We start from the raw sequence: 27,155 nt of genomic DNA on the forward strand, positions 1-27,155 counted from the left end.
ACTATCATTCAGTGGTGTTTATTTGAACATGAATTTTAGAAGCCTTGGGTTCCTTCTCAGCTGGTACTCATAAACACTCCCTCCCCTGTTTCCACCTTCTGAGGCACCTTCCCTTCCCCTTTCATCCCTCAGAGACTGGGATTCTTAGCAGTCTAGACACAGTGAGGATATTGTTTTGACACTGGGGAAAACTAAGGGGATTGGAGACATCCATATGGAGCCTAGTGAAAACAAAACAATTACATTTTATCTTGTATAATTATGGTAAGAAAAATTAAATACAGGCCAGGTATGGGTAGCTCACACCTGTAATCGAAGCTACTAAGGAGGCCGAGACTTGGATGGAGGATCGCTGTCAGTTCAGACAGCTTAAGCAGGAAAGTCTTGAAGATTTCATCTCCAATTACCAGCAAAATGCTTGACAGGAGGTGTGGCTCAAAGGATAGAGCACCAGCCTTGAGCAAGAAAGCTGAAAAAGAAAAAAAAAAAAAGAAAAGAAATACAAAGACTTAGGAAAGATATTACACACTGGACTTGTAGAAAATATCCCAATGAAATCTTTGAAATGTCTCAAAATGAGAAACTTGAGATTGCATTGCAACATATGGCAAAAATTTTTTGAGACAGTCTCCATATGTGTTCCAGGCTCTGACAACACTCAGATCTGTCAGTCATCTTCATTTGCACTGTGGGAAACATACCATTGCTTCCTTGACTGAGTCTCTCTCACACAGTCCCCCACCCACCTCCATCCCCCAGAGAAACCCCTAAGCAGGATCTCTCAGGGACCACCATCCTAGGGGCCAGTCTGAATGCTGAGAGGTACAACATTCTTCACCCGTGCCTGTACAGGGACACATGGCTGTCTCCATCCCCATCTCCACGAGCTCTACCTGTGACAGCGTTCAAACTCTACTCCACAGACAAGCTGGGTGGGGATCTGTAGAACAGGGATCCTGGTACCTATTCCACAGGGTTGTATCTGGGCTATACATCGTGCAAGGCATTTAGCATAGAGCTAGCTCCAGAAAGAGACACAGACACAAAGGCTCTTAGGTAGCACATACATACATAGACCTAGATGACAGCAAGCTCACCCATGGCCACAACTAGGGATGCACAGATCTGAAGACCCTATGGACACGCCCTGTCTGGGTTCTGCCTCAGTTCCACCCCCACTCTCCTGCACCAGACAGGCGCCATCTCTTGGAGCCAGATCTGACCTGCCCTTCTGGGAGAGCTGCTCACATCAAAGGGAGTCCTCCAGGCCCCTCCTCTTTGATGAGTAGATGGAGAGGCCTGGCCTGGGCCTGCAGACACTCTGAAGGCCCCACCTCTAGAGGTGAAAGGCATGAAATCCCACCTTGATCCCCCTTTACTGTTGCCCTTGAGGTTCTGGAGCTGAACCCAGAACCTTGTGCACGCTAGGGAAGCATTCTACCACTAGCTACATCTCCAACCCTAGTTTTTGTGTTATTGAGACAGGGTCTCAAAAACAAGTCAGGCTAGTCTCAAACTGACTAGCCCAGACTAGCCTCAAACTCACAATCCTCCTGCTTCAGCCTCCCAAGTGCTGGATTAACAAATGTATACCACCATACCTGGCTCTCCACCCCTATACGTTTTAATCTGGGGAAGCAGAGGTAAGAGATGAACCAGGAAAGTGTTTACCATCTACAACTCATGGAGAAAGACAATCTGGACACACAAGAATTCTATCGGCAATGATACTTACCAGTCACTGTCACTGCCCATGGCAACCTGGTTGACCCAAGTCCTTGGACTCTAAATCCAGGGCTTTTCCACTCTGAAATGCCCACATCTTCACTATCACAGCCACCACCATCCCCACTGTGACCAGAATCTCACTATCACCCATACCACTGCCATTATCACAAAATCATCCCATCATTATCTGAACCCGGGGACCTGACACAGTGGAGGAAAGACCCCCACGGAAGAGCAAAAGAAGGAGACATGCTTTCCAATCATGGATTCTCCAATGGTAGAACCGCGGGGGACAGCATTTTCCTAACCTAAGCCTGTCCTCCCCCCTCCCTTCTGTAGCCATAGATCACCGGTCCCCATCAGGTGTGGCCTTGTGGCGTCCTAGTGCAGAAGGCACCTGGGTGAGGGGAGGGGATGGAGAGGGGGGAGGAGCACAATCTTGGCTGTACCCACAGGATTGGCCAAACCATGCCCTCTCAACCAGCACCTGACTAGAAGATTCTTCAAAGCAGCACTGACCTCAGCTATTGCCCTGAGTTCTGCTGGTCCAGACAGGAGGAACGAATCATGAGGTGGATGCCCAGTGGGCAGAATAGGCTGCAACAGACACCTGGGAGGTAAGAGGCCACCGACTCCCGTGGAAACACGATGGACAAATTCCGGATGATCTTCCAGTTCCTGCAATCCAACCAGGAGTCCTTCATGAATGGCATCTGTGGCATCATGGCACTGGCCAGCGCCCAGATGTACTCAGCCTTTGATTTCAACTGTCCCTGCCTGCCAGGCTACAATGCAGCCTACAGTGTTGGCATTCTGCTGGCACCTCCCCTGGTCCTTTTCCTGCTGGGCCTGGTCATGAACAACAATGTGTCCATGTTGGCGGAGGAGTGGAAACGGCCCCCCGGCCACCGGGCCAAGGACCCTGCTGTGCTACGCTACATGTTCTGCTCCATGGCCCAGCGCGCCCTCATTGCTCCCGTAGTGTGGGTCGCAGTCACACTGCTGGATGGCAAGTGCTTCCTCTGTGCCTTCTGCACAGCTGTGCCTGTGGCCACACTGGGCAACGGCAGCCTGGCACCCAGCCTCTCTGCTCCGGAGCTCGCACGTCTCCTGGCGAGGGTGCCCTGCGCTGAGATCTACGATGGGGACTGGCTGCTGGCCCGGGAAGTGGCCGTCCGTTACCTGCGCTGCATCTCCCAGGTAAGGGGTTCTGGACTCCTTCCAGACCAGGGTCCATCTGGGAGGGCCCTGAGCCCTCCTCGCAATAGGACTTCCCTTCTGCCAAAGCATGGGCGGGCATGTTTTTCTGACTAAGACGGGAGCCACCTGGAGAAAACTCGGGGGCCCCTTCAGTCCAGAAGGCCTGACCTCTGTGCTCAGCGTCCCAGAAAGGACCCAGCTGCCCAGCTGACCCCATCTCCTCCACCCTGAGATTTGAGTTTGGAAGCTGGGGAAATTTGCATCCTTTTCCTCTCTGAGGCCCAGGCAGCGGTGAGGCTGGGGGATGGTGAGGCCATTTGGCTACATTTCCCTGGCAAATCTGCCCCCCCACACACACCCCAGCTAGAGGCTCCCTGCTGTAGGAGTGGGAGCAGGGGGTCTGGATGTCTTGAAAGGGAGCATATGGTATGGGAGAAGCACTTGGGCTGTGACTTAAAGGACTCCCTGGACATGGCGGATCGGGCCCTGTTGAGAGGGATGAGTAGCTGGAGCTGCCTTGTAGGGACTGGGGATACCCACGAATCTGTTCAACCTAGTGTACATTTCCCTTGTCCCCCCTCCATTCTCCTCTCTAGCCAGGGCTTCTCCCTGCAAGGTCTCTGTCACCACCCAAAGATACCTGTGGCTCTTGTCCTGTGAGCCTCCAAGCCAAGATTTGCTTCCCTCCCAGACCAGTACCTCCTTTCCTGTGGGCTCTTGTCCCATTGTCCCAGGTCTCAGAAATTATCCTTGAGAAACTACCCCTCCACCTGACCATTGAAGACTAAAAGGATCTCCCCTTAAAACAAAACAAAACAGGGCTGGGAGTTTGGCCTAGTGGTAAAGTGCTTGCCTTGCATGCACGAAGACCCGGGTTCAATTCCTCAGTACCACATACATAGAAAAAAGCCGGAAGTGGTGCTGAGGCTCAAGTGGTAGAGCTCTAGCCTTGAGAAAACCCAAGGACAGTGCTCAGGCCCTGAGCTCAAGCCCAGGACTGGCAAAAGAAAAAAAAAAAAGAGTTCAGCAAGAGTGCAAACCCCTGTGTTCAAGCTCTGGTACTGGCACAAAACAAAACAACAACCAAAATCATAGACTAAAGGCTCTGGTGTTTTGTGCCCTACCAATGAGTCAGGTGATTCACTCAGATGATCCCATTTCTGTGAGGTAGAGTCTGTCTATTCCTATTTTAGAGAGGAGGAAACCGAGGCAAGCTCATGGGTCTAGTTTCTATTCGCTACCCTAAAGACCCTGGGGAGTGTCTGGAGGATCTGGACTGACTCCAAGGCAGGGGGCCTGTGTCTGCTGATATGTTCCTTTCCCTGCAGGCCCTGGGTTGGTCCTTCGTGCTGCTAACCACTCTGCTGGCTTTTGTGGTGCGCTCCGTGCGGCCCTGCTTCACACAGGCTGCCTTCCTCAAGAGCAAGTACTGGTCACACTATATTGACATCGAGCGCAAACTCTTTGACGAGACATGCACAGAACACGCCAAGGCCTTTGCGAAGGTGTGCATCCAACAGTTCTTTGAAGCCATGAACCATGACCTGGAGCTGGGTCATGCCCATGGGGCACTGGCTACAGCTACTACCCCCTCAGCTGAGCACAGCCCCTCGGATGGTGCTGTGGAGGAGAGAGAAAAGCTGCGTGGCATCACGGATCAGGGCACCATGAACAGGCTGCTCACAAGCTGGCACAAATGCAAACCACCACTGTGGCTGGGCCAGGAGGAGCCACTAATGGGCAATGGCTGGGCTGGGGGTGGGCCCCCGCCTCCACGCAAGGAAGTGGCTACTTATATCAGCAAAGTATGAGCTATGGCAGCCCACAGCCCTCTGCTCCTCAAACCAGACAGAAAGATGAAGGCTTTAGGTGCAGGAGCACAGATGCAGGTCCAGGTACGCACCTGCCTGTGGGAAAGGGAATCTGGTGCTGATTTTTCCTCCTCCACCAGATACACTGTCCTGCGTGGCCATGGGGCCATGGGCTCACAAGCAGTATTAGTGAGCAGCATTCACAAATGACTTAGAATGCAGGGATACTTGAGTGTCACCTCCCAGGTCTTTTCGAGAGCTGCTAATTGTCATCACCTTTTAGACCTTACAGGTTGGTCTTCCTCAGTTCTAGTCCAAGCTCTTTGAGAATCTCTCTTTTCTTGTTGGAAGATACAGCAGGTACAGAGTTTGAATCCTGGTCTGGGTCCAAAGAGAAAAGAAAAGGGTTCATCCAGGGACTAGAAAGACATCCACGCCACTCATTATGGGAGCTGAGGCCATACAAATATAACAGAAGACCTCAGCTGGGGTGACACAACTGAGTGACCAGTAATATGACAATAATACTGTATACCAAAAACTAGCTGCAAGTGGAAGAAGCCAATTGTGCGATCACAGAGGCACTACACAGTTGTCTAGGTGGACTTGGTGCTTACTGAGTAGGTGCAAAGGGTCTTCCATGGAGACCCTCCTAATCATCCTCACACCTGCATCCCAGAGAGGTTAGACTATCCTCAGGGCTTCAAAAGTTAAAAACCGAAGCTGAGGCCTCCCCATTGCATAGACTCCAGCTTTGAGGGGAGGAGGCTCTGCTGCTAAAACGACACGAGGTAGGGATGAGGTGGGATGCGAGCTGGCTAGGATGGAAGTAAGCAGAGTGGACCAAGTTGGGCCAAATGTTGACTCTACCACTTACAAAGTGTGTCCCTGGATCAGGTGCTTCATTTTTTAGTGCCTTGGTTTCCTAATCTTTACAATGAGGATAAGCGACTCTACTTCACAGGGTTGCTACGTGTGTAAAAGTGCAGGTTACATGGTAGGCAGGTAGGACAGGTGACTCATGTTCATTCCTGGTTGTGAGGGCCTCTTTCCTCCTTTGGGGAAGGGACAGGGGACATAAGGAACAGCAACACTGGGCTTCTTTCATTGGGAAGAAACAGAAGACCTGATGGGCTTCTCATCCTGCACATCTTATCTTTCAGCACAAAGCCCCACCCATCATGATGGGTCAAGTTTTTCAAATTTCCATCCTCCCTCATTTTGCTCTGCCTCTACTCTTACTTTTGAGACTTGCTGTCCCTCTCCCTCAAAGAGGCGGAGGTCAAACACCTGCAGGCAGAGGACAGCCAGGATGGCTCTTGAGGCAGTGGGCCTGGATTTGGTACCCAGTGAAGAAAATCATAGTACAGGACAAAGAGCAGGGAGTCCAGAGGTATTGAAAAGGGCAAACTTAAAGCAAAGAGCAGAGCTTTGTTATGCAGGCAGGGGTTCAAATTCCATAGTATAGAGGCAAAGGGGAGTCACCTGACCTTGCTGAGCCTCCAGCTCTGTGGGTGAAATGCTCCTTAAAAGACCTGCTTCTCAGATTGCTGTGAAGATAAATGGAAACAGCTCCAGGGAAAGGCTTGGGGCTGTATTTGGTGGTTGGTAGAGTACAAAATATATGAACCAACACTGGTCCCTTTCCATTTGTTCTTGCACATGAAAAACCAGGCTCAGGGAAACCAACTTGTGACCCCACAGTTCCACCACCTGGAAGCCATAGCCTTGCAGAACTGACGGGGGTCTGGAACCACGTCCCCCAATCCTAGGGGCCATCTTACAACTCTCCTTTTTGGTACTTCTGACTACAGTCTAGGCTTATATACTCCCACAGCTGGGGAGCTCACAACCACTTCTGGGGACAGGCTGGGCACTAACCATGCCTCCTGGCAATCCTGTCCAGTAGTAGGCTCTGCTGGCAGGTCCTCTTAGGATTAGGCCTGGACTCCTGGGTTCAATTCCTGCTGCGAAGAGAAAGTGGGGGGAGTTAGGTAAACTACAGGTAGAGGAGCTGCAGAGGGATGGGTTGTTCACAGTGGAAAGATGCTCAGAGGCAGAGGGGCTGGGGTGCTTCTGCCTGGTAGGGACAAGAAAAGGGAGTGCTTTTGAAACTGGCCTGGAGCAGGCTGTTTGGTAGAGCTTACCCCGGGCAGGGTGGAGTCAGAGTGAAGAGTGAAGAGCCAGCCCCAACCAGCCCAGCTGTGGGCTGGGACAGGACGTGGTAGCTCGTGGCTGCTAACAAGCTCTTCCACTTCCTCTCCTCCCTTGCACCTCCCTCCTCTCCTCGGCTCCCCCAGCCTGAGGCTGTTTTTCCATCGGCTGGCACAAATGTTCCATCCCACAGTTTCCTTTTCTCTTTTCGGAGTTAAATTGTTCTGTAGAAGCTTGAGATTTTTCAATGCACCCTTGGATTTAAATTTGTAATCGCTGGTGTCTGGCTGCACTTGGAGGCCCAGGAGATGCTGCCTGCGCCTGTGTCTGCTTCCCCCCCAATTCCCTTCCGGCACCAGGGCCTGCATGGACTTGGAGTTTCCCCAAGCCCAGCCTGCGATGCCTTTCTGAGATCCCATCCTTGAAGAGGCCAAGCTACAAGTACCTGCAGCCAGCTTAAGGTAAGCACCTTGTGGGTGCCAGGTGTCAGATGAACTGGCAGGGTTGGTCCCAGGCAGCAGTGATTGTCCTGCAGAGGAGTCCGGGAGCCAAGGCGTTTCAGTAGCCACTCCTGGCAGGGCCAGTCTAAAGCAATCCACAGGGATTGTCACTAGGAGAGAGGCCTTTAGGTGAGAATCTCCGCTTGGGACAGGGCTGGTTGTCCCCACTTTTCCCGATTGCCTGTCCCCTGTCCTCACAGATGCTAGAAGAGGTTCCACATGCACTGGGTATTGCTTGTGCCTGGTACGACTGTCTCAGGAGGTGGCCTGAATCGATCCTCTGCTCATCACCCACCCTTTCCAGAGGTCTTCTACCCTACTTTGAGTGGATTTATGAACACAAGGCCCCCACAGGAAGCTAATTAGATGCTAGAAACCAAGAAGGAAAGAATTGTGAGGTGAGGTCACCACTGGCCCATTTATTCCCAGCAACAAGACAAGGTCCCGTTCCCGTGAAATTAGAGCAGAGCTCCTGGGCAGGAGAAAATAAGACATCTCCTGGCGCCCACATGGCCACATGGCCCAGCACTAAGCCCATCTGGCAGCCTTGGCAGAGGCAGGCAGACGTGGGGGAGTAGAGATCAGATGGGGAATGAAGGAACAGAGGCCTCCCCACTCTGTGCTACGGCCCCTCCCTCAGTACCAGGCTTCCTCTGGCCTGGGGAGTTTTGTTTTTCATTTTTGAGATGGAGATTTGGGCCACACCCTGCCTGTCTCTCAAGCTATGTGGGTGGAGCCTGGCGAGTTGAGCCCAGCTTTGCAAGAGCTGGAGCTGAAGAGCATTGCCACTTGCTGGGAGGTTGCCAGCATTGCTGCAGCCCCTGACCTAAGCTAGTAGCCTCCTGGAGGGCTGGTGGGCTTGAAGAGCCTAAGTCCCACCAAGGCAGGATAATTCTTAGGCTCTGGCTTTGTGGAGCAGGACTGATGGGAGATATCTGTATAGAGAAACTTAGCTCAGACTCAACCATCTGTTGCTTTGCCATCCTTAGATGATGGGCAGAGGTCCTGTCTGGGCACCTCTGTATTTGTCAGGCCAGACACAAGACACTTTTTTCTTTCTAGACCTTACGTCCTAATCTTTGCAACTAGATTTCCCTCCATTCTGAAGATCTGATAGGGTGAGAGCAAGTCAGGGTTTCATGTGTTGGGACAATTACCAGGCATTGTTTATTTTTTTCCCTCCAACATTCCATCGAGTAGGGCTCAGAATGATTCATGGTCACAGATGAGGACAGAGGAAAGACATGAAGCATGTTGAGCGCCCCTGCGGTCCCCAAGTGAAAAGGCCATATGCTCCCAGGGATTCTGGTGCCATGCTGAGTCAGGCTCACCAGTCCTCCTGGAGACCCTTTCTCCCCAATCCCAGCCTCCGCTCCTTTACTCACCACAACAGCCACTCCAGCTCCATTCCTATGACAAACCATCCAAATGGCCGCTGACTCTTCAGCACATGGCCACCTTGTGAACTCCCAGAGGGAGAACATCTTACATCCAACGCACAGGGCCGTTCTCAACCTATCCTGAGAGAAGGCTCAAATCTCAGCTCTGCCACTTACATGTTGATCTGGCCCATAGTTCTGAATGCAAGGAGGGTTTAATAGCTCAATGAAGGATTGGTGGCAAGAACTTCTGACACACAGCAGAAATGGGGATGATGATTAGTAGTTTTCTAGGGACCAGGGCTTCTTTTCACATTTGTCTGGCTGCAGCAGCAGCAGCATCTCAATCTCATGATCAGAGGCAAATGTTTATCAGTCGTCTTGTGTTCTACAGGAAGCACCAGGCCAGGTGCTGTAGGTGATGAAAAGGCCCGGTTGTGCCTCTCCTTTGGGTGTCCTCCAACCTGTGCTCCTTTGTAGTCTCACCAGAAGCCATCAACCCTGCCTCCTCCTGCCTCCTCGTCTGTACTCAGTCCTTATCTAGCCCACCTGTCATTATGGCAGCCCTGATTGCAGAGAACTTCCGCTTCCTGTCACTCTTTTTCAAGAGCAAAGATGTGATGATTTTCAACGGGCTGGTAGCTCTGGGCACAGTGGGCAGCCAGGAGCTATTCTCCGTGGTGGCCTTTCACTGCCCCTGCTCGCCAGCCCGGAACTACCTATATGGGCTGACAGCCATTGGAGTACCTGCTCTGGCACTCTTTCTCATCGGCGTCATCCTCAACAACCACACTTGGAACCTAGTTGCAGAGTGCCAGTACCGGAGGGCCAAGAACTGCTCAGCTGCCCCCAACTTCCTCCTCCTGAGCTCCATCCTGGGCCGTGCAGCTGTGGCCCCGGTGACCTGGTCCGTCATCTCCCTGCTGCGAGGCGAGGCCTACATCTGTGCTCTCAGTGAGTTTGTGGACCCATCCTCACTCACAGCAGGCGAAGAGGGCTTCCCAGCAGGCCATGCTACCGAGATCTTGGCCAGGTTCCCTTGTGGAGAAGGCCCTGACAACTTATCAGGCTTCCGGGAGGAGGTCAGCCGCAGGCTCAAGTACGAGTCCCAGGTAAGAGTGGATGGAGGGGAAGTAGAGATATAAAGCACTTGACAGTCATCAGGCATAAGGGCAGGTTCACCTGTGGGCCAGTGTTTGATAAAGGTAATTGCCAGTCTCCTAGAACAGGTTTTTGATACTGGGAATGAACCCAAGGCCTCCTGTATGTTAATATGCAGTCTATCATCGAGCTCTAGCCCTAAGATAAAGCATTGTGTAACTCGAAGTCTTGATGATCACACTGGCCCTCTGCCATAGCTCAATGGCTTGACTCCTGCAGGTCACCTCAGAAGCAGTTGCTGAGGGGCGTGAGTTGATACCTCCAGGGATGGGCACATTCCTGCCTGTCCCAGGAAGAAGCAGCCACTGCCCGAGTCTACCAATCCTGTAGACTCTCCATGGCCCTTGAGAAACCTATGGGCGAACTTAACCAAGGCAGATGAAGATGTGGGGGAAAATGCATAGGCAAGAGTGCTTCCAGAGGGGTCTTTGAAGGCATCCTAGGGGTGGCACCTCAGCTGAGCTGGGTGGGTTTTGTCTGTGTGCGCATGTGTGCACACGTGTGTGTACAGGGCTGGGGACCAAATCCAGGGCCTCCTTACAGGCACATGCTCTACCATCCAGCCACACCTGAGCCTAAACCAAGGTCTGATGGAGCAATATGAAGGGGATTGAAGTAGTTATAGAAAATGTCTAAGAGGCAGCTGGGTATGGGGGGGGTCTCGTCTGGAAGCACATGGCTGAAGGGGTGTGTGCCTGTCAGCCCAGGAACCCCAGGAATGCAAAGCACAAATAGGATCCCAGTATAGGCTATCTTTGGCATAAAGTGAAACCGTTCCGTAATAAGCAACATAGAAAAGATGGCAAATGTCTTAAGTGGTAGAGTGCCTGCTTATCAAATAAGCCCCGGACTTCAAATTCCAGTACCACAAAACAAAATAAAACCCAGACGGGTCAGGGCATGCGCTAAAATGTCTCATGTCCCATTTCCCTCCCAGAAGAAGGACCTGTTCCTCCTTCTGCAACATCCCAGGGTGGTTGGGCCCAGCTCCCTTCTCCTCCTGAACCTGCCTATTCTCTGCCCAGCTCTTTGGGTGGCTGCTGATCGGTGTGGTGGCCATTCTGGTGTTCCTGACCAAGTGCCTCAAGCATTACTGTTCACCACTCAGCTACCGCCAGGAGGCCTACTGGGCACAGTACCGCACCAACGAGGACCAGCTGTTCCACCGCACAGCGGAGGTGCACTCAAAGGTGCTTGCTGCCAACAACGTGCGCCGCTTCTTTGGCTTCGTGGCGCTTAATAAGGATGATGAAGAGCTGATTGCCAAGTTCCCGGTGGAAGGCACACAGCCACGGCCACAGTGGAATGCCATCACGGGTGTCTACCTATACCGAGAGAACCAGGGCCTACCGCTCTACAGTCGCCTACACAAGTGGGCCCAGGGCCTAGCAGGCAACGGCACAGCGCCAGACAGTGTGGAGATGGCCCTGCTCACTTCCTAAGGCCTTTGCAAAAGGCACTGCTCTGCCCAAACAGAACCCCACGGCCTTACCACCATGTTCTTGGGCATAGGCCAAGAGAAGGGACATAAAAGGACTTGGGGTACATGGCCCCAGACTTGAAGAACCCTCTCTCCTATGGCCACTAGCACACAGCCTTAGGGAAGACTCCCAGCACTGGCCTTACATAACTGTAACACAGCTGGTCTTCAGTGAGACTCCAAGCAGACAAGATGTGGCTCACAGAGGGACGGTGACAGGAGAAGTCACCCATTTGTATATAAATACACTGTGCAGTTAATTTGTGTCTAATTGCATAGAGGCAGCCCAGTGATGCACTGCTGAGAAAATGCTCTCAACTGCTTACCTCTGGCCTAATTTTATACATTTACATTTTTTGATAAAGCATTTCTTTTTATAAGGGACTGACTTGGTGTCTATGCAATTGAATGGCCAGTCTGGTGGTCATTTGGACAAGCCCAAATCCCATACCATGGAACTAGGCTGGCCCATGGCATGGCAGCACTGCAGGGAATTAGGGGAAGTAAGGTCCGAGGGATGAGATCTGTTGGCAACTAGGTTTGATAGTCTGATATGATTCAGTCACAGGAAGCCTCGCCTTTCTCAGAATAGCTCAACTGGAAATTGAGAGTTGAGTCTAACAATCTCCCGGTTGGAGCTAACTTCAAGAACCGGAGAGATGTGGTTCCTTCTCTTCCTAGCTTTCCCGTGGAAAAACTCAGGTCATCTAAGGCTCCTCCAAAGAAAACTTAATTCTCTAGGACCAAGCCAAAAGGGGACGGGCTTTGACAGCTAGTGGGGTCTAAGCAGGCCTCCCACAACCTGGGAAATACCAGCTCTGGAAGACCATCTGGCTAGTGAACGGCTGGGATGAGGAATAGACGTTCCTCAGTAACCCAAGTTTCCTAATTTTTACTCTGGGCTTTGCTAGTTTCACAGAACTTACAACCACAGAGCAGCTTTAGAAAGGGAAAAGATGATATCAACTGTCATACAAATAAAACAAGTGAAGAGGAATTAGTGGCAGAATACTGGTTTTCCATGAGCAAGGCTTTGGGTTCAACATCTTATACCATGACATTTTTTTTTACCTTTTGTGTGTGTGTGTGTGTGTGTGTGTGGTACTAATGTTTGAATTCAGGGCCCTGCTCTTGCTAGGCAAGAACTTATTTTTTAAAGGAAAAACATAAACCACTTCAATTTTTTTTTTCATTCATACAGGATTACCCTGTTGTTGCTGCTGCAGAAAAAAGCAGCACTTAAGTCCACTAAGGCAACAGGTGAGTGCCCAGGTGCCTGGCTGGACACTGCTGACATTTCTGTGAAGCCAGTGGTCACTAGTCCTCCAGTACCGAGCTCTTGGCTTCCACATATTCCAAGGCCTTTGCCTTAACTGCCTGCACATCCTTCTCAGTGCCATACTGCTTCTCATAGTCCAGGTAGCGCTTGAAAAAGAACTTCATTCTCTTGGGGGCCAGGCTCAGATGAATGACTCGCTCAAAAATGTCCCTGGAGGAAGAATTGGATAGCAAATGACTTGTGGTGCCAGCTATAACCCTTGACTGTGCTCAGCTACTTGCTCTCAGGCCTACTACCATCCAGCTCCCCACTTCTGTCTTTATTATTAATATGATCTTCTGTGAGACAGCACTCCCTTATTTTCTACAAGAATACAAGAATGGGGACCCACAATAATCTGACAGAAAGAAACTCATAGAAGGGTGAGGTACCTAAACTTCTAGAACTTAGGCCCAGCTAACTTCAGCCCTGCCCTAAGGAGATTTCTGAGACTCAGCTTGCAAAGGTTCTGCCTATTGAGAATTGGGCACGGTGTGAATGAATAGTGAAGGAACCTGAAGTCTCCTTATTCTCAGGTCAGGATCCAGGTGGCTTCCTGCCAATGGGATCCAACATAGGCCAAAGGCTGGCCCCTCTTGGGGCTGGAAAAGTGAACGACTGAAGAGCTGGAGAATCATCTAAGAGCTGTTTTTCTAGATTAAGGAACTGGCAGGCTATGTGCTAGTGGCTCACACCTGTAACCCTAGCTACTCAGGAGGCTGAGACCAGGCACAAAAGCCCATGAGACTATTATATCCAATTAACCATCAGGAAACTGGAAGTAGTACTCTGGCTTAAAGTGGTAGACCACTAGCTTTGAGCTAAAGAGCTTAAGGACAGCACCCAGGCCCAGAGTTCAAGCCCCACAACTGACCAAAAAGAAAAAAGAACAGCCAGCAAGTTGCTGATGACCCCACCCCTACGAGGAGTCCACCCAGTCTGTGTTCCCCTCTCACCGGACTTCCTTCTGGCTGCCATGCTTGATGACCATGTCAATGTAGACTGACCAGACATCTGTGCGTTTTGGGTAGGTGCTCAGCATGTTTTCAAAAATGGCTTTGGCTCTCTCCGCATCTCCCAGCTGGAACTCCAGTTGGGCAAACTTGGCGATCACATCCACATCTGCAGGGAGAGGACAGCTCAGTCATACAGTAAACTGACAGTCCTTTCACCATAGCACCAAGTGCTAATGGGACAATGAGTCTCACTTCCCTGCTCTTGGGCCAAGAGCTAACTTATCAGACCCTACTCTCTAGATCTGGAAAGCAGGGGAATTCCAGACGCAGAAGAATGCATGTAAATTTGTTTTTTAATGAGAAGACACCAACCCCTATTCTCAGGTATCAGAGGGCCTTGTGTGTTTAGGAATTGGCAACAAGACTCACGTTCTTTGGTGGGTAAGCACTCTAGGGCTCGCTGAAGTACTCGTTGACTAGCCCCAGCCTGGTTTCTCCGCAGAACAAAGGCACCATACTTAATCCAGACAGTTTTGTCCTGCCGGAAACGCTTCAACATCCGGTTGTAGAGCTCATCAGCTTCCTGTGGGAAAGACAAAGAGACAGTAGTAGAACAAAGACAGACTGAAATGCTCAGCAAAATTAGATTGGGTTTGGTAAAACCAAGTCCTTATCCAGGTGTAATTCTAGAGGAAAGAGGAGGGGAGATGAGGAAAAGAAAAGGGAGGGTACACAAGAATAGGACAGCCACCGATATCTGGGAACAGGGACTGGTGTCTTCTTATCTAGGAGTCCTGAAAAGCCTTGAGGAGGAGACACAGCAATCTTTCTGTTAACTGCATGCTCCTCACTACAATGACGTCTGCTATGTTTCAAGTGCTACCCTCCCTAACAGAAAATCTGGCATCAAACAGTGGGAGCTTCCCTATGAATTCAGACTTGTACAGAGATCCTGGACTAGAAGACAATATGAGAATGACAAGGAGAAACTAGAAGCAGGAAAAAGGTATAGAAAGCCTTATGCTATCTTCTATAATGTGGCCCAAGATACACACATAAGGCACTAATGCCCCTCCACTTCTGATGCTATTGCTTCCCCCACCTCTACCTCATTTGCCTAAAATGGAGAAGGGATTTCTCAATGGATGAAGAAGGCAGGTAATGAGCCTGGGATGAGACAGCACCCAGAATACAGGGGTTCTCCCTGAGACTCCCAGTCCTGAGAGTCCCAGGATATCCACTTAAGAAGCTGAGGGCTCTGGGCAGCAGGCCACCGATCAATCCTCCTACCTTGAACTTCTCAGACTTTGTGTAGATGTCAGCCAGATGGAGAAAGACCTTGAGAGGTTCATTGTACTGCACAGCACGCTCGAAGACCTTGTTCAGGGATTCCTGAGAGCCGTACATGTTTTCCAGGTTCAGCAGTGCCACCCACACGTTCAGTTTCTCCTGCTCCTCTCTGGAGACACAATAGGCAACACATGAGTTCCATCAACTCAACAAGCACCACTCCCATCTGGAATGCCCAAGAACTACTCTTCCTGAGAAGAGCAGTTTCTCAAATGAGACAGAATCTCATTTTTTTTTTTTTTTTTTTTTTTTTTTTTGCCAGTCCTGGACTTAAGATCAGGGCCTGAGCACTGTCCTTGGATTTTTCTCAAGGCTAGAGCTCCACCACTTGAGCCTCAGCACCACTTCCGGCTTTTTTCTACGTATGTGGTACCGAGGAATCAAACCCGGGTCTCCGTGCATGCCAGGCAAGCACTCTACCAGTAAGCCAAGCTCCCAGCCCAGAATCTCATTTTTTAATTTTTGCTTTTTTTTTTTTCTTCCTGGCTGGCTTCAAATCATGATTCTCTAAACCTGGGAACGCTGATGAAGTACAAAGACTCTAGGAAACATCGTGCTAGTTATTTTGGAGAAGAGGACAGTAACATATTAATGTGTAACTGTTCCACATATATGGCCATACTTATGAGAGAAAGCCCAGGGATTGCTAGTGCGGCCATACACACTGCTGTTGGCCTGTCCAGGAGGAAATGATCAGTGGTAGCTCACTCTGCTAGCCAGACCTTGGGTAATACAGTATGATCTAAAGGCCCCTCACAAGAACAGAGATGCTAAAGCCTGGACCTGAAGGAGATGGTCTTCAGGGCCCTCTCAGCCACTGCCCGGGCCTTCTCAATCTCTGTGGCCTGCAGGTGGAAAGCCATGTATTGCAGCCACAGGATGGAACTGTTTGGGGAGCTCAGCACCAGCCGGTCAAAGTCATCAGCTGACTCTGGCTGGCGTCCAGGATCCATGAGTGCTTCCTCGATGCGACACAGCTCCTTCTCAGCCTTTTGCTTCTCCAACTCCCTTTCCTTCTTGCTTTTCTTTCTCTGCTTTAGAGGACAGAATAGTGAGTCATCTGCTCCTTGAACCCCAGGGGAAGTCCATGATGGAAACCAAAAGTTGACAGGGCAGCTCATGATCTCCACCCCACCCAGGAAAAGACACCCAGGCCAGTACATGTGTGGAGTCTACTACCAACGGGGAACAAAGCTCTGGAAAAATACAGCACCGTGGCTTGGTGTGGCTTCTCTTCTTCCTCTTCACTGTCTGAGCTCTCTTCTCGAGGCGGCAAGGCTGGGGTCAAAGAGTCGAGCCCCACATCCCAAACGAAGCCAGAGGAGAGCTGGAGCCGGGGAACGTCTGTGGACTTGGTCTGCCTCCCCTGCAACGGCAGAGTTGCTGAGGAAAACATTCAGCTCATACTGCTCCTGGCTTGCTAGCTCACCACATTAGAGACCCTCCCTTCTGTCCATACCAGCTAGGCTCCAGCTTGCTGAGAAAACTTTAGATAGCAGTGACACAGAAGCTATCTTTGTTAAGTCAAATATTTAGGCAACAAATTTATAAAACACAACTAAGTTCATGCATATACACATAATAGTTATCACCAAAATGGTGAGGTCAGCAGGGATATAAGCACCCAAAGCTGAGGAGTTCTGCCAAGCTGCCAGGAGTGCCCCCACAGCTCCTCCTCTCCAGTCAAGTAGCACTGCTTCTACTAGTCAAGGAGAACTACAGGCAGAAGCACTTTTCTTCATCTGTCCATGCCCTAATTCCATCCAATTCCCTTCAACAAACACGTACTAGGGTTTATTTGGTACAGTCACTCTACCAATTAACAGGTCCCACCTTCAAGGAGCTGATGACCAGCTAAGGGGGTTAATTCCCATCACTGGCTCCATGTTACATGGGAAATGAGGTACAAAAGGACAGAGCTGAGACTGCCCAGCTCTGTGGGAGTAAAGGTGAGAGTCTCCCACACTGCAGCCCATTTCCCTTCATTCAGTGGTGACCCTTACCTTGGGCAGCAACTTTGGCACCTCTAACTCCTCTTCTTCTTCCCGATAATATACTTCCACACTACTCTTGTCCTCCTCCAATGTACCAGCCTTCTTTAGCTTCTTGTTCATTCCTTCCTGAGATATCAAGGAGAAAATGCCCACGAGTCACCTCTGGTACCCTGCTCCACACTGTCCTCTGGTCCTCACCTGTCACTCTGCCCCGTGCCCACCACCATCCTTCCTTTCTCACTACTTTCCTTCTAAAAGAAGCTGGGCAGCTGCCTGGCTTCTGAAACTTAACTTTTCTCAGTCAGGGGAGATGAGACTTGATCATCCCTGAGGAATTTTTACCTGCTCACTCTCAGACTGCTGGCGCTCCCTTTTGCCCAGCCTCTTCTGTGGCCCCTGGGGTTCTTTCTTCTGGCTAGACAGCTTCACCTCCTTTCCCTTCTGGCTCTTCTCTTTCCTTTTCTGATTCTTCTCTTCTTCCTTTTGGGCCTTCTTTTCTTGATTCACAAGTGGAAGTTCCGGAGAGGCAGAAAACACATCTGGCTTCCCAGTATCACTGGGGAGGAATGACAGTTCTACCAGGTTCTTCTGGTGGTTCAGGCTGTTGGTAGGGAGAGGCAAGGCAGAAAGTAAAGATAGCAAACTCCCCCACAGTACCATAGGTTAAGTTTAAGTCTTCACCAGCCTGCCCACCTGCCTTGGGACCCACTCAGTATTCTCAGCAAGGACTTGTGCACTTAACCTGCTTGGTTGAAAAATTTAGGGGACAGCTTAATTTTGCTCCATCCCCAACAACAAGGGCCACATCTGCACAGGGGCTAAGGCCAAAGGCTCCAAAAATAGCCATTCACGCATCTGAATACTACATGTGCCACCACCCAAGCCATTATGTTCAAGGTTTGCCTTTAAATCTCCACTCAGGGTTCCTAGAGAAGGGTGGTAATTCATGGAAGAGGTAGAGGGACAGAGAGATCAGGAAGGAAGGCACCTACCTTAGGATCCTGGCAGTAAGCAGCTTTCCTTCAGGGAGATATTTGCTGTAAAGGTCTTTCCTGGGCTGGCTACATCGGGAGACATGTGAGTACTGAGCCAGACCCTCAACAGAAGGGCCAAGGCTGCAAGGAAACAGACGAGAGTCCTGAGGTCACAGATAAAACAGAATCCCAACCATATCTAGTGACTCCACTTTCGAAGGACCCAAGTTGTGATGGGACTTGTGGCAGGTTTAAATTCCTGGCATTCTGAAGGATAAAGTGGAATTTGTAAACTGGAAAAAATCATCAAGCGTGATAAACATATGACTAGGGACTTTGTTTGTATGATGTACTTGGTGGGAAATGCCCTATATCCCTCGCCAAGGATAATTCTCATGCTACATCATAGCATCACAGTGTCTAAATCACAAACTGCTAGACAGACACAAAGAAAAACGAAACCAAACAGCAAGGAAGGCTGCAGTGCTTGGTGACTATGAACTGAAGACAGGCCCCACCCCACTCACCCTAAGAGCACACCATGCGGCTGGACGGCTTTCACGTAACCTCTCAGAAGTTGCCCTTCCTTAATGTCCTGGATGGAGTTAATCTCTGGATCTTCTATTTTGTTTTTCGTCTCTGGGTTTGTCCTAAAAGTGTAGAAGGCTTATATCTTTAACTTTATTTTCTCTGTACCTCAACATATCTGCAATAGTTATATATTAGATTTTGTATATAAGAATATACCTCTAAAAATTTAAGCAATGTTCATTGCTACTATTCATAATAGCTAAGTTATAGAAACAGCCCAGATGCTCTACCACAGAGGACTGGATCAAAATATGTGGTATACACAATTTCACTCATCAACTGCAGGGAAATGGATGGACATAGAACAAATTATTTTAAGTGAAATAAGCTAGGTGGTTTATAGAGAGTATGTTTAAAAAAAAAGTATATATTTAAAGCTGGTGCAGGACACAGTGGCTCAGGCCTATAAGTAATCCTAGCTATTTAGGAGGCTAAGATCTGAGGATCAAGGTTCAAAGCCAGCTCAGCACAAAAGGATCTGAGACCCTTATCTCCAATTAACCCCTAGAAAATGGGAAATGGGGCTTGGCTCAAGGGTAGGGCGGTAGCCTTGAGATGAAGAGCTTGGGGACAGTGCCCAGGCTGAGTTCGAGCCCCATGACCCACCAAAAAAAGAGTGTATGTTTAGGGCTGGGAGTGTGGCCTAATGGTAGAGTGCTTGCCTAGCGTGTATGAAGACATGGGTTGTGATTCCTTGGTACCAAATACACCGAAAGGCTGCAAGTGGTGCTGTAGTTCAAGTGGTAGACTGCTAGAAAGCCTAAGAACAGTGCTCAGGCCCTGAGTTCAAGCCTCAAGATTGGCCAAAAAAAAAAAAAAAAAAAGGCACATGTTTATTCTCATGTGGAAGCTAGGTCTAAAATACAGCTACACATGATAATGTATACAGAGCTCAATGCTTTTGTACACCAACCCACTAAAGGAGGGTATACTTAGGGAAGAAATCCAATAGCATACCTTCTCTGAACAAGTAAGGTACTGCTTATCAAAACAAATGCAACTTTTTTTTGGGGGGGGGGAGGTAGGATCCTCAAAGGAGAAGGCCCAGGAATAGAGACAGGATAAGCAACTGCAGTCATATTCAACATATACCATATAAAAAATGAACTATTTAAATTGTGGGTAGGAACGGGAAGGGGAAGATGGAAGGGGTAACACTGACCAAGAAGCTCTATATTCATAACCTGATGTAAAGAATTGCAATTTCTTTGCATAACTACTTAACAACAATAATAAAAACCTACTTCTGCACTTGTCAATAAGATATACAGCTTTTGCATCCAGCCTTCTCCCTCCTGTGGACCTGTTTGCCTCCTATGCAAGGTCTAGGCTGGATGTCTAAGGGCCAGTTATGCAGGAACAGGAAGAAGCTGACTAAGCCGGTGAGAGGTCAAACCTAAAACTGGGCCTTATGAACACCTATTTCTAACCAGAGGTCAAGTGGAACCTAGACCAATCCTTTTTTTGTTGTTGTTGGTGGTGATGGTGGTAGTCATGGGGCTTAAACTCTGGGCCTGGGGACTGTCCTTGAGCTCTTCACCTCAAGGCTACCACTCTACCCCTGGAGCCTCAGCCCCACTTCCCTGTTTTCAAGTGGTTAATTGGAAATAAGAGTCTCAGGTTCTTTAGTGCACAGGCTGGCTAAGAACGCTGATCCTCAGATCTCAGCCTCCTGAGTAGCTAGGATCACAGGCGTGAGCCATCACACGTGGATAGACCAATCCTTTTTATGCCTAACCCACTCCCTACCATGACTAAATCATCTCTCCTCACCAGCATCACTATTCTGTAGCCTTGGACATCCACAACTAGCTATGTAAATTTCTCCCTGGGAAATTAGCGTCTAGCTAGACATTTCCTTCTGAAAATATGAATGGACCAGCTTTTTTGGATAGGGACTTAGGGTATGAAATGAATAAGTAAAAAAGATAGAAAGGCTGAAGTTCTCTGACAGATACAGTTAGCACCCCTCAGTTAGGTCCTCTCAGTGTCTTCCTCCCTTCTTGTTCCAACACCACCAATACCCACCTGGATGATCGTAGTGACAAAGTCAATTTTTGGTCTGCAGTGGACAGAACATAACATCTAGAATGTGAAAGAGAGAAAAAACCATTGTCAGCAACTCTGGAGACAGTAGAGCTCCTTTTCTACAAGGCTGCCTAACAGTCAAGAAGAGAAGAAATGGATAGGCCTACAAAAGGTTGTGTTAAGTGAAGCAAGTCAGGCTCAGAGAGACAAACGGCGCATGTTTGCTCTCATGTGGAAGCTAGATCTAACATAAATGATAACCTACACAGGGTTTCACATATCATGCACACAAATTGACTGAAGGATGGTATACTTAGGGGAGAAGTCCTAATGATATAATTCCTCTAAATAACTCATAAACTGCTTAACAAAATGAATACCAGGAAGAGAGGGCAAAGGGGGACACAGGAATGGAGAGAAGGGGGGAGCAAATGCAGTCACTAATATTCAATGCACATTATATATAAACTGAACTGTGACACCTAAGGGCAGAGATGGGAGGAGGAAAATTGGGGAACACAATGGAAGGAGATCAAGATGTACTATATTTGTAACTGAATTGTGGAATTATAGCCCCTTTGCACAACTATTTAACTAAAAAACAACAAAAAAAAACCCCCAAAAAACAAACAAGGGCTGGGAGTTTGGCCTAGCATGCATGAAAACCTGGGTTTGATTCTTTGGTACTACATACGTAGAAAAAAGCTGGAAGTGGTGCTGTGGCCTAAGTGGTAGAGCTCTAGCCTTGAGAAAGCCCAAGGACAGTGCTAAGGCCCTGAGTTCAAGGCCCAGGAGAGACAAAACAAAACAAAAACAACCCAAGCAGATATGAAACTTGGCTTTTATTTCTTCATTCTGATGAAAGCCTGCTGAGGGGACTGTCAGTATGTCAGGAAAGACTAGTACTACCCATTCTTCTTACCCAAAAAACGTGCTGAGAGAAGACATGAAAGGCTCCTAGTTGACTCACAGAGAAGACAGTTTGCAGATGGTCTCTGGCTTAAAAGTCCATGATGTTTTGACTTTGTAATGATATGAAGGGGATATACATTCAGTAGAAACCATTTTTTTTTTTTAAATTTTGATCTTTTCCTGGGGCAAGTGAAACACAGAGTATACAACACCTTCTCTCCACTCAGTGGTAGCAGCAAGTTACAGAAGAACTCATAACAAGAAGAAACAATGGATGATCTACAGGCACAGATGCTAAGCTGTTGGAGAGGTTAGGTATATTCAAATGCATTTTAAACTTAAGGTATTTTCTTTTCTTTTTTTTTTTTTGGGGGGGGGGGAGGGAGATCATGGAGCTTAAACTTGGCCTGGGCGCTGTCCCTGAGCTCTTCAGCTCAAGGCTACCGCTCTACCCTTGACCCAAGCTTCACTTTTTGTTTTCTAGGGGTTAACTGGAAATAGGAGTCTCAGGTTATTTTGTGCCTGGGCTGGCTCTGAACCTTGATCCTCAGATCTCAGTGTCCTGAGTGGCTAGGATTACAGGCATGAGCCACCGTGCCTGGCTAACTTAAGGTATTTTCAAAATACAATGGCTTTATTGGAACAAAACACATAATGAGAAGCATGTATATTTCAGAGATGAGACTAACTCTATACTAAGTCTTGAGAATGTCTGATCTCCATAGAGAACAGAATAACCACAAAGAACCACATCAAGAATGATCTATCGGCTGGGAGTTTGGCCTAGTGGTTAAAGTGCTTGCCTAGCATGCATGAAGACCCGGGTTCGATTCCTCGGTACCACATACATAGAAAAAAGCCGGAAGTGGTGCTGAGGCTCAAGTGGTAGAGCTCTAGCCTTGAGAAAGTCCAAGGACAGTGCTCAGGCCCTGAGTTCAAGTCCCAAGACTGGCAAGATTAATTAATTAAAAGAATGACATCATAATGTCTCTACAATAAAAATCTGAACTCTAAAAAAAAAAAAAAGACATAAGACAACAGTTCAAATAGACAGATTAACAAGGTCTAAAGCTAAAAAAGGGTTGATTTATTTCTTCTTTTTTTTTTTTTTGCTAGTCCTGGGCCTAGAACTCAGGGCTGGGCACTACTAGCACCACTTCTGGCTTTTTTTTCTGTGTAAGTGGTACCAAGGAATCAAACCCAGGTCTTCATGCATGCTAGGTGAGCACTCTACCACTAGGCAAAACTCTCAGCCCGGGTTGATTCTTTTGTCAGATTTTCAAAGTATTTCTAAAGCTGCAAATTGTAGTTTTAAATCATCACTTAAAAGCACAGAATCTTAGAAGTAGAAAGGATCTCAGCAGTAATACAGTCCAGCTTTCTTCTATGACAGATTTCTGCCTTTTCTAACAAGGCACCAGAGCCTTCAGAGATGGAAAGGGTTTCCAGAGATCATTTGCCTTTAGGCAAAAAACTTATTATCCACCTCTAACAGACAAGGGGAATTTTTTTTTTTTTTTTTTTTTTTTTTGCCAGTCCTGGGCTTGAGCTCAGGGCCTGAGCACTGTCCTTGGACTTTCTCAAGGCTAGAGCTCTACCACTTGAGCCTCAGCACCACTTCCGGCTTTTTTCTATGTATGTGGTACCGAGGAATCAAACCCGGGTCTTCATGCATGCTAGGCAAGCACTTTAACCACTAGGCCAAACTCCTGGCCCGACAAGGGGAATTTTAATGTTACTTACAAGTCTGGTTGTCAGTCTTTAAAATAACAATGTTGCTTAAAAAAAGAAAGCACACCCTCATTTTAGGAAACAAATTAGAGATAATTCTGGATGTCTCTAGCATGCATTCTTTTTCTTTTCCTAGGCTCTCAGTAATTTTGATGTTTAGCTCTGAGAAGCAAACAATTTATACAGTTACCAGTGCCTGAAACACTGGAAATGAGAAAGGGCAATGACTATTTTCAGTCTCTCCTTTCTGAAGGTACCTATTTTTCTAGTAAACTTAATTCTATCAACTGAAATTTGCCTCCCAAAGGCCAGTTTATGTGGGCTATAAAATGGGCTTAGAACTGGCTGAAGCAAGTGCATCTTTAGGCATTTGGCTCATACAAAAAGTTCTTCCAACATCCCAAAGTTACTAGCCTTTACCGAAAATACCTATAGGTTAATTTTAATTAAAAACATGAATGCACCCCTAGCATGAGCGATTAATTCTTAATACATCAAGCCTTTGAGCTAACCAATTACTTCCAGCTATTTGTCCTCGGTGTGTTAAGATTTGCTCAAACTTGTGACTAAAGTTCCCAAAACCCTATAAAAATCCTGTACAACAGGAAGTCGGGATTCTCAACTCAGACCCCTGTGTCGGTGTTAGTTGTGAGTCCGGGCTTGGGCTTGCAATAAAGACTCTCGTGCTCTAAAAAACAAAACAAAACCAAAAAACAAACAAATGAATGCAAAAGCCAGGCTCTAGTGGCTCATGCCTGCAATCCTAGCTCCACACAAGAGGCTGAGATTTAAGGATCACAGTTTGAAGCCAGGCCAAACAAGAAGGTATATGAAACTCTAATCTACAATGAAACAATGAAGTACAGCTCAAGTGGTAGAACATGAACCTTGAACAAGAGCCCAGGTACAGAATTCAAGCCCCAGAACCACCATACACACTAAATAAGTAATATTGCAAAACATAGTACTGGGCACTGGTGGCTCATACCTGTAACCCTAGCAACTCAGAAAGGTGAGATCTAATGACTGTGGTTCAAAGACAGCCCAGGCAGGAAAGTCTGTGAGACTCTTACCTTTACTTAACTAGCAAAAAGCCAAAAGTGAAGTTGTGGCTCAAGGGGCAGAAAACCAGCTGTGAGCAAAAAAAAGCTAAGGATGGTGCCCAGGCCCTGAGTTCAAGCCCCAGTAATTGGAACACGCACACAACAAAGGAGCAAACAGCATGAAGCCCTGGGTTCCATTCCTTAGCACCACATAAGCAGAAAAAGTCAAAAGTGGCGCTGTGGCTCAAGTGGTAGAGCGTTAGGCTAGCCTTGAGCAAAAGAAGCTCAGGAACAGTGCCCAGGCCCTAAATTCAAGCCCCATAACTGGAAAAAAGAGGGAGGGGGGTAGGGGGAGAAAGTACGAAAGAATCACACACTGTATTACTGTATGTTGTTAGTGGAAATATAAAGAGGCACAGTCATTTTGTAAGACAACTAGGCAAAATTTATACCATAATTTGACTCACAAAAACTTTGCTTCTAGTAATTAATTTTAAGACATATTTGTATCAGTACCAGTATATGTAAAGGACACTTCAGTATTCTTGTCTATCAAGGGAACTGGTCAAACACCTTTTTTTTGTTGTTGTTTGCTGGGGGGGCTTGAACTCGGCCTGAGTGCTGTACCTGAGATCTTCAACTCAAGGCTACCCTTCTACCCCTTGAGCCACAGCACCACTTCTGGCCAAATAAATTTTGATGAAAAAAAAAAAAACAAGAGGTGATGCAATACTAAGATTAAAAATAAGGTAAGAGAGCAAGGTAGATTTGTCTGGCAAAAGAGAAATTCATGATCAACTGCTTTGAAATAAAAAGCAACTTACAAAACAAGATACAATATAAAATTCTAAGTGCTAGGGATACAGTTCAGTGGTAGAGTGCTTCCCATTCAGGGGTTCAACATTTAGAATTACCATCAAACAGTATCTTTAATATTTTTCTATGCCTGTCCTAGGGCTTGAACTCAAAGCCTGGGTACTGTCCGTGAGCTTCTTTTGTTCAAGGCTAGCATTCTACCAATTGAGCCATAGCTCTATTTCTGGCTTTTTCTTTTCTTTTCGCCAGTCCTGGGGCTTGACCTCAGGGCATGAGCACTGTCCTTGCAAAATTATACCCACATATGTGATAGTCTGCAAACATTGGAAACCAAAGTATAAATGGCAAAAAGCAGAGGAGAAAAAAGGAGTGATATAAATTTATGTTTTCTATTTTATTTGTTTTGTTTTTTAAGCTTAAGTTATATATTATGGGTTAGGAGTTTGGCCTAATGGCCAAGCATGCATGAAGACCTGGGTTTGTATCCCTGGTACCACATACATAGAAAAAAACCCAAAAAACAAAAAATGGAAGTGGTGCTGTGGCTCAAGTGGTAGAGCTCTAGCTTTGAGAAAGCCAAAGGACAGTGCCCAGTGCTCAGACCCTGAGCTCAAGCCCCGGACTGGCAAAAAAAAAAAAAAAAGTTATGTATTACAAAGATGAGGGGAAGAAAGGGGAGGTGAGAGGAATATAGGGGAGGGGAGTGGAATCCATTAATTCCAAAGATACGTATAAGAAGAACTAACTTACCTAACAACCTTCTGGGGGACGAAATCCTCCAAGGGTGTCTCAGAGTAGGAGTCACTCAAATGAAATATATTGACTTTCCCCATTTTCCCGGATGGGAAGGAGACGGTCAGTCCCTCGTTGGGCATCACCTCCACTACTTGGCCCATGGCTACTTCCCCTCTCTCAAGCTTGTGAGGACCTAGTGGGAGAATGATTCTGATTCAGGGGGGAAAAAATGGCAAGCTAGAACACTGTCTCATCAAAAGCTCTGCGAACAGGAGGCCACCTAGACTTGGACATTCAGGCTGAGCAGACTGAACTACTAGACTATGGACAAGCAGCTCACTCTACCCTACTGCCAAGAACTACAGAGTCATGTTTTAGATAACTCTCTAAGGGGCTTGGGAAAACCAATATGACAGTTAACAGTAACCCAGAGAATGACAGAATAACACAGGGTAAAGACCAAGGCCTCAAGATAAAAAAGTAGAGCCCAGAAGGTCCTATACCCAGTGTTCTCAGGCTTCCTGTTAAGGCATCCTTTAAACTGAAGAAAGACTGTCTTCATATTCCTACCCTCCTTTCCCAGACCAGGCACCACTCCATCCTCATACCTATGAGTGAGAGACACAAGAAGGCCTTAGAGGAATTTGAGCTGACCACAGTGGCCCTCAAGGCCTGGCCAATCTGGAACGTCTTATCTGGGTGTTTTAGAACCTGGAAGGATTGAAAAAAAAAAAAGATTCTCCTCATATTTCCAGAAAGGTTTATCATCATTTATTTAAAACCTTAGCTTTTAAGTCTTTCTAGTAAGTGCCTCCAACCACTCACTACACAAGTACAGAGCTTGTACACACTAGGAACACATGCCAGAGTCCAGCTTTGGGAGTCTAGGTCTCCCCTCTAAGGATCTTATGCACACTGACCTTGAAGCTAAGTGAAGTGAGAAGCAAGGGAATTCTCCCTCGGATGTCCGGTGCAATCTCCACCTCAAGCCATTTCTTAACCACATTGAACTGGGGGAGAAAACATTACAAGTAGGATTGAGCAGATACAAGCTTCTTCCCGCCACTAAAAAGTAGATTCTCTTAAAACCCCAAGGAAGGTAAATATGGTAGCACACTCCTATAATCCTGAAACTCAGACTAAGCCTAGAGGATAAAGAGTTCTAGTCCAACTTCGGCTAAATAGTGAGATACTGCCTCACTTAAAAAAAAAAAAAAAAGCTATAGAGTTCGTGGGTCAAGTGATAGGGTACTTGTCAAGTTGAGTTCAAAACCCTAGTGTCACCAAAGACAAA

General features: G+C 47.7%; 3 protein-coding genes and 1 long non-coding RNA gene across 4 annotated transcripts in view; 2 read left to right on the forward strand and 2 right to left on the reverse strand.

Annotated features, from left to right (window-relative positions):
* Window positions 1-274: 274 nt before the first annotated feature.
* LOC150053872 (uncharacterized) lies at window positions 275-6,824 on the reverse strand. Its single transcript, XR_016537800.1, has 3 exons — window positions 6,621-6,824; window positions 2,248-2,406; window positions 275-469 (listed from the first exon to the last, which is right to left on the reverse strand). It is a non-coding gene; the product is annotated as an uncharacterized LOC150053872 (long non-coding RNA).
* Calhm1 (calcium homeostasis modulator 1) lies at window positions 2,377-4,739 on the forward strand. Its single transcript, XM_090345959.1, has 2 exons — window positions 2,377-2,928; window positions 4,257-4,739. The coding sequence occupies exons 1-2, from the start codon at window positions 2,377-2,379 to the stop codon at window positions 4,737-4,739; spliced, it is 1,035 nt and encodes a 344-aa protein (XP_090202085.1).
* Window positions 6,825-7,007: 183 nt separating the features above from the next.
* Calhm2 (calcium homeostasis modulator family member 2) lies at window positions 7,008-12,326 on the forward strand. The gene is made up of 3 exons (XM_090345960.1): window positions 7,008-7,354; window positions 9,167-9,884; window positions 10,959-12,326. Exons 2-3 carry the CDS (start codon window positions 9,330-9,332, stop codon window positions 11,373-11,375), a joined length of 972 nt encoding a protein of 323 aa, XP_090202086.1. The 5' UTR covers window positions 7,008-7,354; window positions 9,167-9,329; the 3' UTR covers window positions 11,376-12,326.
* Window positions 12,327-12,584: 258 nt separating this feature from the next.
* Window positions 12,585-27,155, reverse strand: part of Pdcd11 (programmed cell death 11) — a 45,904-nt gene continuing 31,333 nt past the window's right edge. Inside the window, exons 23-36 of the mRNA XM_090345961.1 lie at window positions 26,782-26,871; window positions 26,470-26,572; window positions 25,877-26,054; window positions 20,625-20,681; window positions 18,533-18,655; window positions 18,024-18,146; window positions 17,374-17,632; window positions 17,041-17,157; window positions 16,251-16,403; window positions 15,821-16,071; window positions 14,978-15,146; window positions 14,117-14,270; window positions 13,688-13,853; window positions 12,585-12,902 (exon numbers count right to left, since the gene is read on the reverse strand). Of these exons, the coding sequence (XP_090202087.1) occupies window positions 12,731-12,902; window positions 13,688-13,853; window positions 14,117-14,270; window positions 14,978-15,146; window positions 15,821-16,071; window positions 16,251-16,403; window positions 17,041-17,157; window positions 17,374-17,632; window positions 18,024-18,146; window positions 18,533-18,655; window positions 20,625-20,681; window positions 25,877-26,054; window positions 26,470-26,572; window positions 26,782-26,871 (2,115 nt within the window). The 3' untranslated portion in view covers window positions 12,585-12,730. The remainder of the gene's footprint in view (window positions 12,903-13,687; window positions 13,854-14,116; window positions 14,271-14,977; window positions 15,147-15,820; window positions 16,072-16,250; window positions 16,404-17,040; window positions 17,158-17,373; window positions 17,633-18,023; window positions 18,147-18,532; window positions 18,656-20,624; window positions 20,682-25,876; window positions 26,055-26,469; window positions 26,573-26,781; window positions 26,872-27,155) is intronic.

The sequence above is a fragment of the Megascapheus bottae genome, chromosome 15 (genome assembly GCF_031878675.1).
Source record: "Megascapheus bottae isolate mThoBot1 chromosome 15, mThoBot2.hap1, whole genome shotgun sequence".
In the NCBI taxonomy this organism is placed as follows: Eukaryota; Metazoa; Chordata; class Mammalia; order Rodentia; family Geomyidae; genus Megascapheus; species Megascapheus bottae.